Genomic DNA, 12250 nt, shown 5'->3' on the forward strand with positions numbered 1-12250 from the left:
AAGTAAAACAAGAATTCTCATCCTCTTTCTCCAGTATATGAGAAAGAGGATGGTGCGATTGACTTAAAAAACGAACCTCCAAACAAAAATATAAAGAACACTTAGATTTTGATAACTTCTGTTTAGTTTGTAACAAATTTTCACTGCTATCATGCAAATAAGGTAAATCAAAATTTAAAATTTAAGAATGTTTGGCCTATTTGTAAGGAAGCCAAAATTGATCAGAAATATAATTGGCTATTACATTTAAATATCCAAGGAGGAGTACTTGATAAAAAAATTGATTTTAGAAATAATTCTACAAAATTCAAATATTCAAATTATTTGTTTAAATGAACATTGGTTGAGTATGGATAGTGTTACCATTTTAAATAGTTTTTCTAATTATAATCTGGCACATTTTTATTGTAGAGATAGAGATTATCATGGAGGCTCATGTATTCTTTTGAAAAAATAATTTTGAATTTAAAACCAGAGAAGATCTGTGCATTTATAATTTGGATTCATTTTTTGAAGCTTCATGCATAGAAATAATTAATTTAAAAAGGCCTATAATTATCATTTCTATTTATAGAGTGCCAGAAGATTCAAATTTCAAATTATTTTTTAAATAAGCTATGAGGCTTTGTTTAAAACTTTTAGGTAAAGAAAAACCATGTAAACAATGTTTAATATTGCATCAGACTTTAATGTAGATATAATGGAAAACAACAAATAAACCACAGCAGAAATTTGAATTCCTTTCTCTGATTGAATCATACGGTTTTAAAACACATTTTGCATCACCAACTAGGATTACTTTTAATACAAATTCATGCATTGATAATATTTTAACTTTTAAATTTAAGTCATCCTTTGAATCTCAGACAATGAATTTGGAATTGGGTTTGTCGGATCACAGGGCAGTCTTTTTTAGATATTTCTAAAGATCTTATTTCTGATAATGACAATACTAAACTTAGAGTAAAAAGACGGATTTTTTTCTAAAAAAGCTCTTTATAGATTTAGCAGTAGATTAAAAGACACTAAGTGGAATGTTTCAAACAATTTTACTTTTGCTGACAACTGTTCTAATTTTCTTTAATTGCTTTCAAAATATATTTGAAGAATCATTTCCATTAAAAATTCTCTGCTAACAAAACCAAACAATCCAAAAATAAAAAATGGATAACAAAAGGAATTCAAATTTCAAGCATTAAAAAGAGGGAGCTTAGTAAACTAGCCAAACAGTCAAACAATCCAAATTTCATAAATTATGTAAAAAATTATAAAAAAATTTTCAAAAATGTCTGTAATAAATCAAAGCAAATGTATAATTCTAATTTCATAAAAGATTCTGAAAATAAAAAATAAAGCTGCTTGGCATGTAGTTAAATCTGAGCTTGGATGCAAAAAAATCTGTTAACAATTTTTCCTGATGTTGTGTTGAATAGTGGTAGGGTTGTTAAAGATGGAAAGGAAATTGCACAATTCTTCAACAAAAAATTTGCAGAACTGGCCAAAGAAATTAAGGCTCGACTACCTTGTGAACAAGAGGGCCTAAATTTAGCACAAACTGATCTTGAATGTCAATTTTTAAGTTTAATTTTGGTAATGTGTCATCAGATGATGTTTGTTAAAGTGATAAAATCATTAAAAAATAAAAAATCATTTGGGTGGGATGAAATACCTCTGATGTAATGAAACATGTAATGTATAGTATAGCTGTTTCCTTTATCAGTTTTAATTAATCAATCATTCAAAAATTGTAGTTTTCCAAAAAAATTTAAAACGGGCTGAATTAAAACCACTCTATAAAAAAGGCCAAAAACAAAATCCAGATAATTTACCGTCCAATTTCAATACTGCCATCATTTTCTAAAGTATTTGAAAAATTAGCACTAAACCAAATTACAAATTTTTTAGAATCTAATTCAATTTTTGACTTGTGATCAATTCGGATTTAGGAGGGGTCACAGTACATTAGGGGCCATTAATAAACTTGTAAATGAGGTGTCTTGGCTTTGGATGGGTCACAGAGAACCATGGGTGTGTTTTGTGATTTGTCCAAGGCTTTTGATTGTGTGAACCATAATATCCTTTTAAAAAAGCTTAAACTGTACAGTTTTTCAAATAGATCAATCCTGTGGATTGAATCTTATTTAGTTCATCGATTTCAAAGAACTGTAATTTTTAAAAATAGTGTAAAATCTAGATCTCGTTGGGAGGAAATTAAAGTTGGCGTTCCTCAAGGGTCTATTTTGGGACCTCTACTTTTTCTTGTGTACGTTAATGATTTACCTAAAAATGTTTCACCAAAAAAATTATATTATATGCAGATGACACAACCGCAGTTGTTAAAGCAAACTCTCACTTTCAATTGGAAAATAAATTAAATCAAGCTTTTTATGAATTGGCATACTGGTTTAAGGTTAACGGATTGAAATTAAATCAAGAGAAAACTCAACTATTAAATTTTCGAACAGCACAATTAAAGGAGGGCTATAATAAGGATGTGATTTTCCACGGCCAACAAATAAAATTATGTGATAGTGCAAAATTTTTAGGTATAGATCTGGATATAAACTTTTCTTGGAAAAAATGTATTGAAAATATTATTAGAAGATTAAACTCGGCATGTTATCAATTGCTAGTGTTTACGAAATTCAATTAATTTGGAAACTAGAATAATAATTTACTACTCTTTCTTTTTTCAATAATTCAATATGGTATTGAATTTTGGGGATCATCTTCTGACTTTGATAAAGTTTTTTAAGATCCAAAAAAAATTATGAGATTAATGACCTTTTCATCATTTAGAACTTGTTGCAAACCTCTGTTTAAAGAATTAAAAATCTTATCACTTCCAAATTTATACATTCTGAAAACCCTACTAACAGTACAATCAAATTTTGAAAGCTTATCAAGTGATAACTTTGATCATAATTACAATACAAGATTTAAAGCTAATTTTCAATATCCCATACATCGACTGCGTCTGGTAGAAAAAACTCCAATATACACAGCAAAAAAAACTATACAATAAGTTACCTCAAAAATATAAACATTTAATCAATTCAAAAACGTTTAAAAGCAAACTAACAGATTTTTTGTTGGAAAAAAACTATTATAGTGTTGATGAGTATTTGATGGATCCTGAATTTTAAAATTGTGTTTTAATATAGATTACATTAAATTTGTTACGCTGTCTTAACCTCTTATATGTATTATTAAACCTCTTGTATGTTTATATGTATATGTGAATGGTGATGTGCATATGTATGAATGTATATGTGTATGTATCATTATTACATTAACTTATGACAATGTTTACCTGTTTCTATAGCAATGCTATGTATAAACGTTGACGTAACAATAAAGACTGATTCTGATTCTGAAGAATTGGAATAAATTAATGGAATAAATGCCAAGTTTCGTCAAAATCTGAGATAGTGGGTGTCAACCAACCCCCCCTTTTTAAACCAGCTCTTTGTATCATTTATGTGTTGGCATTACTTTTAATTATTTTATGTATATACTAACTAGTTCTTTAGAAAAATGCTGTGTTTCAAAGAATGCTAAAACAGAACATAGAAACAAGCCCCAGGTAAAATAATTAACATCTCAGTTTAAAGCATTAGAAATCTAGTTACAGGTGTGTATCGTAGATTTAAACAAAATAAAATTAAGAAAAATTGAGTTAGAAATAAGAAAATACAGTTTATACAAATATATAGATGTAAAAAGGATGTATGAAAGTAAAATTAAGGAAGAAAAATAATAATCACTGATGAATATATAACAATGCTTCTAATAAATGTAAATTGGCTTTGGAGTATAACTAAAAAAAAAAACAAATATAGCTTGACGTAAGGAGCTGGCCGTCAATCATATGACACGTTGTATCTTGGATTTTTTTTATTTCTTGTGTAGATCATAGTTTCTAGTACTTTGACATTGGAAGTGAGGTGAACATTGGAAAACAAGATCTCACATAGTTTCTACATCCCTGTGGACCATCACCATTAATTTTTTTTACCTAAGAAAGAAAACACAGGTGCTGTACCCATTCCTTACATCCTTGCAATGATGACATCCCCAAAGACAATGACTGGAACAATCTATCACTTTTCTCAAGAATGTATGACATGTATCCAAGCAAACTTTGCCACTATAAAACAATTATAAACCTCAGTCTGTCTTGAGCTAGGTAAACATTGTTGAATTTAAGTTGATTAATTAGTTTCTATGACATCATATAACATCACAAAACACACACACACACACACACACACACACACACACACACACACACACACACACACATACTTTATTACGATTTTGTTTATTATGTCTAGATATAAAATTGGCTTAATTATAGTTTTTGACAAGATTTTATTGATGTATAAAGTGGGTTGACATGGTTGATTACAAAAATGTATATAAGGAAACAATTGTAAACATAAAGTTGTTTATTTAGCTGATATAAATCTGTACATTTCAAATAGTCTTAGGAAATAAATCCTACCTACCAACTGTTATTTATTCATATGGGTTTTTTTACAATTAGTAATAATTTTTTTGAAATATTAATTTTTTGTTTTAAAAATAAAAAAATAACAAAGGAGTAAAAAAACCACTAATTTTAATGTTTTATGTTCCGAACAAAAAACCAAAAAAAGAATTTCATAATGATCTTTTTCCCTTTTGTAAATATTTTATTTTTGATAAAACTCTGCATTTCGTTTAAAAATTCTTTTAAATAACACTTTATAATTTTTTTATTGGTTTCATATGAACAATTGGTAGTTTTATTTATTGTTTACATTGTTCCTTTCAACCTTTTCACGTACAAATAAAAAAATTCCATTTCAATTGGTTGGTAAATACGAAAGATGTATTATTTCCCATCAGAAAACAAGATTTGTTTCTTTTTATTTATTTAATCCCAAGTTATAGAGATTTTCACAGTTTATACATTAAATTCATGGCTTTTTTAAAGTTTTTTTGCGGTGAACAAAATTCATGACTTAATCACGGTTTCATGGTCGGGTGGGAACCCTGATTCACTGAGCAAACAGGTTTTTGAGTGGTAAGCTCGTTTAAAGGCTGGCAGAACTTAATTGAATATGATTATCACTCGTTGCAGTGAGCTCTGACGTTTTGAGGGGGTTTGAGGGAAAATGTGTGCCGAAAAAAGTCCTGATTTGTGAAAAGACAAAAACTGGCTGTTGGCTGTTGCATCACAACAAAGCTCCAGCTCATGCTTCCATGAAAACAACACAGTTTTTGGCCAAAAGTAACATCGCTACCGTTCCACATCTGCCTATTTGCCAGATTTAGCCCCTTATGACTTTTCTCTCTTTCCAAAAATGAAAATGCACATGAAAGGTCACCTTTTTGACAATGTTGAAGACGTACAGAAATAAAGCAGGAAGTTCTCGACAGCTTTCCAGAAAAGCTGTTTTTGACACTTTTCAATCATGGAAAAAACGCTGAGTTTGTTGTACCAACTCAATTGAAGCTTATTTTGAAGATGATAACAGCCAATAATAGCCCAAGTAAGAAAAGAAAAATTAGCAGACCTAGTCCGGTAACTTTCTGATACTCGTAGACAATGTTAATTTTCTGTCATTATTTTTACAGCTATAAAATATAAAAATTATGAGGTCTTAAGATGAAAAAGCCAATAATACCAGTTATTAACTATTAAATACAGATTTAATATTTAGGTTTATATTACCTTTGGAAAGTACGTAACCAGGAAGTCGTAAATGACATTTATGTTGAGGGACAGTCGTTCATCTAGAAGAACTGACTCCACATAGTCAGCAAAATAGTTGCTGTTGGTCAGCATTGTTATGTATTTTCTATCCACATTCTGAAATATAAAAAATACAAATATTTTAACATTGTTTTAATATTTTAACATTGTGAATATTACAAACCTTGTTTTAATATTATTATATCAGAACACAAATATAATAATATTAGAATGTCATCAGGTCAACTGAACAAAGCATATCTTGAGAATGTAAGAGAAAAGAGAAATGAAGAAGTATTTCGGAAAAGGCCAGTTTGGTGCAAGAAACAGGAAATTCTACACATAATTGATTTTTCTGAATTGAGCTGAGGGATCACAAAGATTGCGAGAGGAATAACTTTACCTTGGAAGCAACAAGTATTGTTAAAAAGGTTTATATCATTTCCTACTATTTTAATCCATTAAGCTTTTGAATGGGATTTGAATTGACGAGAGAGACTTCTGAGGGAATATTACGATGATGATAACAACTAAACACACATTACATTTACAATCATCAATAATTTTAAAGAATAAAGAAAACCACACACACAGAAAGTGATAAACCCTGGCTTAAGTATTATACATTCATAATTACAACCTCCATCTAGTACTGATTTAATTAACTCTGAAGTGGATTTATTTTGACACAAATTTCCTAAAGCAAGTAAAAAAAATTAATTCAGGTAAATATAAAAAAATGTAAAGACTAATAATATAACCAAATCCAAGTACACACCAAACAAAGATAATACTCTGTGTAGTACACACGGCATTAATGTTGGTCTAATTTTTCTCATGTAATTATTATTTTGAATGTATTTTGGTAGGTTATTTACAATTACGGAATCATGTTGTACATTGTTTGACAACTATGTATTATTTTTGAAACATGGAATAGAGACGTGAATAATTATAAAAGCCAGAAAAAGGAGCAGAGTGAAGCAAGTAAAATTGTTATAAAAATGTACACAAATTTAGAAAATTGAAGGGGAACTAGAGAGATTTGTCCAAATTGAGCATTGATCAATTTACATATTTTCCGCATAGTTCAAATTCATGCATTCATTTACAAGGTTTGCAGGGCATTAATTGTATAAAAATATTTCTAACCATGCAGCTCTGATCCCCACTTCTGGTCCAAAAGCAGCCCATGAACAATCCTCAAGTAACATACACATTATTTGTGCCAATTTGGTTTAAATTCATGTAAACACAAAACGAGCAGAGCAGTTTTATAGGAAACGACCTTGACTTCTGCCCTGTTCAGTCCAATAATTGGTCCCAATAAAAACTTCATCTTATCATTTATGTGTAGAATGTCCATGCCCATTTTCATGAAGATCCATTATAATGTAATCGTGATAATACATATATTAGAATGTATCTAAACAATTTTTAAGTAGAGTTAAAAATAATTGTAAAAAAAGATATTTTGTGATCACACTGAGTTTCATAGGTAATATACTTTTATGAAGAGATCATAAGTAAATACCCTTCCATGGGCTTACATAAAAATATTGAAGTATTTTCATCGGAAGTCATTATTTCCAGTATTTCACACAAACATTTTAAACTCCAAACCTAATGTATGAACACTGCAAAGGACAATAAATATTTCCTGATTGTACAAAAATGTTACAATGAAGATCACTACTGAAAGATTATTATCAATCGATAAAAAATTGGAAAACAAGCCAACTCAACAAAACCAAAATAGCAACAAAGGTTACAAGGCATTGCTCTCCTACGCATTTTTGTCAGCACTCACAATAATTAATTTAATGGGGTTTGTAACCTTTTGACTTTTATAAAGTACAACAATACAGATAGGAAATAGCAATTAATAAATGACTAAAAATGTACTTATAAATGATTGATTATAACGAGATATTTTCCCATTTCTTTATATTACATAAGAAAATAGTAAATCAAATTGGTAAAAAACTCCACACTTTAGAAAACCATATTTTAAGTGACCATTAGAGAGAAGACAACATATTAGTCTCAGCTGCAGCAGCACATGACACCCCCTACCTGAGCTTGGTGTATGTCAAGCCACAGCTTGGGGAAGTAGGTTAGGTGCAATGGAACAGCCTCAAAGCCCACCATCGCACTCAGATTGACCAGGTTCTCAGTCATACAGTTGTGATTGATTGCCAGCCGACACATAACATCCACGAAACTGTGGTATGGAGCATAGAACTGGTGGAGTGCCTGGTCATACTCTGGATCTACACCCTGTGTGGAACATTGTGTGAGACAAAAAGTACAGATTTAGGCTTTTAACAAAAAAATCATGTTCTAGTTTTATATAAAGATGTACAAAAAATGTAAAATTCTTCTGTGTCTAGTGTTATTTAGTTATTTATATGAAATTATAAGACAGCCGTCCAAAAAGTAAGGGCTATTTGTTAGTAAAATCTGAGTAGGCACTCTGTCCTATAAAGGACCTTTGTGTCATCCTTACTTGTGTTGAACTCTCATATCTAAGGTTTTTGCCAAGGCCTTCACAGTAAGGCTTGGCAGAAACCTTAGATATGAGAGTTCAACACAAGTAAGGGTGACACAAAGGTCCTTTATAGGACAGAGTGCAGAGTAATAGACTCATCCCTCTGTGAAAAAAATTAATTTTGGCTATGGGAAGATTCAGGCACAATGGGTTACCACATCTTTTGACTGATGACCCTTAACACCTGAAATTAACAGTGACAAGGAGCTCAAGACAACAACCAACAGGTGGTTGAAGTGCATGTAGGCAAACTTCTATGATGAAGGAATTAAGAAACTTATTTAGCCATACGATAAGTGCCTAAGTGTGCATATGAAAATTATGTTGCAACATAGATTACATGTTGTACTGTAATGTATATATATATATATATATATATATATATATATATATATATATATATATATATATATATATATTATTTTATTCACAAATTTTGGAAAATTAAAACACCTCTTACTTTTTGGATGACAAGAAGTAAGAAAAGACACATTACTATATATTATATTAATTCTATCATCAACCAACAGTAACATTTCACATTTTACCTAGCATTTCTCATATTTATACATAAATCCTAGTTCACAACAATTTCTTGAATTTCCACTAATTTTGTATTATTGATTCTTCATTGGTATGAAACTCCCTATTCACTTAACACTAAATAGAATTTTATACCACATCTAAACAGGGGTGCAGCCTGTCTGATATTTGTGCTATTTGTCTCAATCTCCTTGAACAATTTCATATGAGAATTGAAAATGCATGAGGTACAACTTGAAACTTTAGTCTTAAAAAAAAGAGGAAACTATAATAATGTTAGAGAAAAAATTAACAAACTCGATTCAGTAATTAAGAAACCTGTCTGGCCATTAATAAAAGGCAAGAAGGATAAACAATTAAGCCCAGTAACTCACTCTACACCGAATTTACAAAGTAAAAAAGGAAAAATTCAAACACATAGCCTTCTGAAACATCAAACAGTGCATGAAGATGTTGATATAAACAATCGCTATGAAGTACTTGAGGATGTTGACGACAGTGTTGATGAGGATTCGGCTGACGAAGTAGAAGAAAAAATTAACACTGCTCATTCTGTTGCTAAATCTACTGATAAAAGAAATTTACTCATCTGTGCTGATAGCCATGGTCGTGATTTAGCATGGCATCTGAATGCAGTGCAGGGAACACATGAGGCAGTAGGTTTTGTAAGACCTGGTGGACTTACTGAAGATATACTTAAAGTAATAAATGTAAAAGAAGATAACCTTAGTAAAAGTGACACTTTAGTTGTGGTTTGCGGAAGTAATGATGTGGCAAAAAATGAAGCGGACAACTTTCTTGAGATTTTACATAAAATTCTTAATGGAACAAAGGACAATAATGTGGTTTTAGTAGACCTACCTATTAGATACGACTTGGCAAATTGGTCCTGTGTCAACAAGGAAGTGGTAAAAAACAATAAGCGTCTTAAGGAACTCAGTGAACAGTTCAGCAATGTTTCGTTGTTTAGGGCAAGTGATGCGGTGAGACAGTTACATATGACACGGACAACACCTTAACCACAAGGGTAAGAGATGGTTATCTAATATGATAGCTGAGACAGTAGCATCTTCACAGATGGGTATAAAACGCTCTCAGGGACCGAAGGAAGACCAGCCGACTGCTCCAGGAACCGAATCTTTGTTGGAAAACTACAGCCTTCTGGAAACAACTGTCAATATATAACATCAACTGATTTCATGAGCACTAGTACACCTACTTTAAGTAATGATAGTTTTAGTTTTTTTTTTTTTTCAGGAAATGTAAATAAGATCAATGGTCAAACTAACTATATTAAGAACAAGAAAGATTATGTAAAGTTGAAAAATGGTTCTGAAAAGTCAAATTTCACAATTTACCATCAAAATTGCCAATGCCTCTCTAATAAAATAAGTATTTTGGAAAATATATCAATTGAATTAAATTTAGATTTTTTATGTCTTACTGAACACTAGATGGAATATAATTAGATATGTACATACTCAATCAATGACTTAAAATATGTAACCAGTTATTGTCGAAGTACTAAGATCCACGGAGGTACAGTAATGTTTTCTAGGTATGATCCAACACGTCTTAAAATAATGGATGACATCAATGGGCTCTCTATGGAGCTAGATTGTGAAATTGCATGTGTTGAAATTTTGGAAGTTGAGCTTGTATTAGTAACTGTATATCGTAGTTGTAATGGTAATATTAAAATTTTCTTTGACATCATGGAGAAAGTATTAAGTTACATAAATAGTTTAAATAAGCAATGTGTTATATGTGGTGATTTTAACATGAATTTTCTGGGCATGAATGATAAAAATGCAGTAAACTTTGTAAATCTCTGTTGTATGTATGGAATAAAAGGAACAGTTTTTGAGCCTACTAGAGGTCTCAGATGCCTGGATAATATTTTTACTTCTCTTGGATAATAATTATACAATGATTGTAGTTAATAAGCATGTCACTGATCACCTTGCACAAGTTTTTACATATTCTTTTGAGGTTGATATTGAAAGTAATTTTTGTAATAAGAGTTTTAAAACTATAACTAAAATAACTGAAGCAGGAATTAGAGAATTTAAATATTATTTATTGAAAGAAAATTGGAAGGAAGTGTTTATGACAGACGATGTTAATGTTGGCTTTAGTACATTTGTACATATTCTAAAATATCACTTTGATATATGCTTTGTAAGTATTGTGAAAAATAAAACAACAAAAAATAAAAAAAATACATAGGAAGTGTCATTGGTACAATTCTGAGCTTCAAAGAATCAAAGATAGATTAGATATTCTCTACCATTTTTCAAAAGAAACAAATATTGCATGGTACAAAAATGAATATAATAACTTGAAAAACATGAACAGGAGTAAAATTAAAGAGGCAAAAAAGCATGCAAATACTAGTTTAATAAATAATGCAAAAAATAAAACAAGGGCATTGTGGAGTATTGTAAATAGAAATAAAAAGTGTACTACAAAGGAAAGTGTAAATAATTATTTTAAGCATGATGATTTTAATGAATTTTTTATTAATGTTGCCAAAGAATGTGTGGATGAGTACCGTAATAATTATAGTTTTAAGTATTATTTAAGTTAGAAAATTGTGCCTCATGATAGAAGCTGTTTTATTTTTAGAGGTATAACAGAGAGTGATATTTTAGATATAATAAAACAATTAGCTCCTAAAAATAGCATGGATCATTTTGGTTTGACGAATTGTTTAGTTAAACAAACAATAACTTATTTTGTAACACCATTGACTGTTTTAATTAATAATTGTTTAAATTTAGGAATATTTCCTGATGTTTTAAAAATCACCAAAGTTCATCCTACTTTTAAAAAAGGTAAAAGGAATGAAATAGGAAATTACAGGCCCGTTGCTATTGTGCCGGTTTTGCCTAAGGTCATGGAAGTAGTCATATGTAAACAGTTATTACAATTTTTGGATATGGAACATCTGCTTTGTAGAGAACAATTTGGATTCCGAAAAGGGTTATCAACAGCTCAAGCTGTTATTTCTTTAGTTGATATGGTTCTAGACTGTTATGAAAAGAAAGACTTTGCTGCTATAATTTTCTGTGACCTTAGCAAAGCTTTTGATCGAGTGTCTCATAACATTTTGATTAAAAAATTAGAACATTATAATATTAAGAGGATAGCTTTAGATGTACTTAGCTCTTACTTAAAAAATAGATCTCAATATGTAGTAGTAGAAAAAGATATATCTCTGTGTAAACCAATAACCTGTGGAGTCCCACAGGGCTCTGTTCTGGGGCCTTTGCTGTTTTTAATTGCAGTGAATGATTTGAGTGTAAATGTACCTGTGAATATTGTTTTAAATATTGTTTTATATGCTGATGATACCACTATAGTAACTACAAATAAAGATTATAACAAACTCTTAGAAGACTAAAAATTGA

General features: G+C 30.1%; 1 protein-coding gene across 2 annotated transcripts in view; it reads right to left on the reverse strand.

Annotated features, from left to right (window-relative positions):
- LOC124372737 (ubiquitin carboxyl-terminal hydrolase 34) overlaps nucleotides 1-12250 on the reverse strand; it is a 145936-nt gene that overhangs the window by 8836 nt on the left and 124850 nt on the right. For both annotated transcript variants that reach the window (XM_046831156.1, XM_046831150.1), the window contains exons 52-53: nucleotides 7820-8023; nucleotides 5723-5860 (exon numbers count right to left, since the gene is read on the reverse strand). In XM_046831156.1, coding sequence (XP_046687112.1) covers nucleotides 5723-5860; nucleotides 7820-8023 — 342 coding nt within the window. The remainder of the gene's footprint in view (nucleotides 1-5722; nucleotides 5861-7819; nucleotides 8024-12250) is intronic.

This window comes from Homalodisca vitripennis, chromosome 1 (assembly GCF_021130785.1).
Source record: "Homalodisca vitripennis isolate AUS2020 chromosome 1, UT_GWSS_2.1, whole genome shotgun sequence".
NCBI classification, from domain to species: domain Eukaryota; kingdom Metazoa; phylum Arthropoda; class Insecta; order Hemiptera; family Cicadellidae; genus Homalodisca; species Homalodisca vitripennis.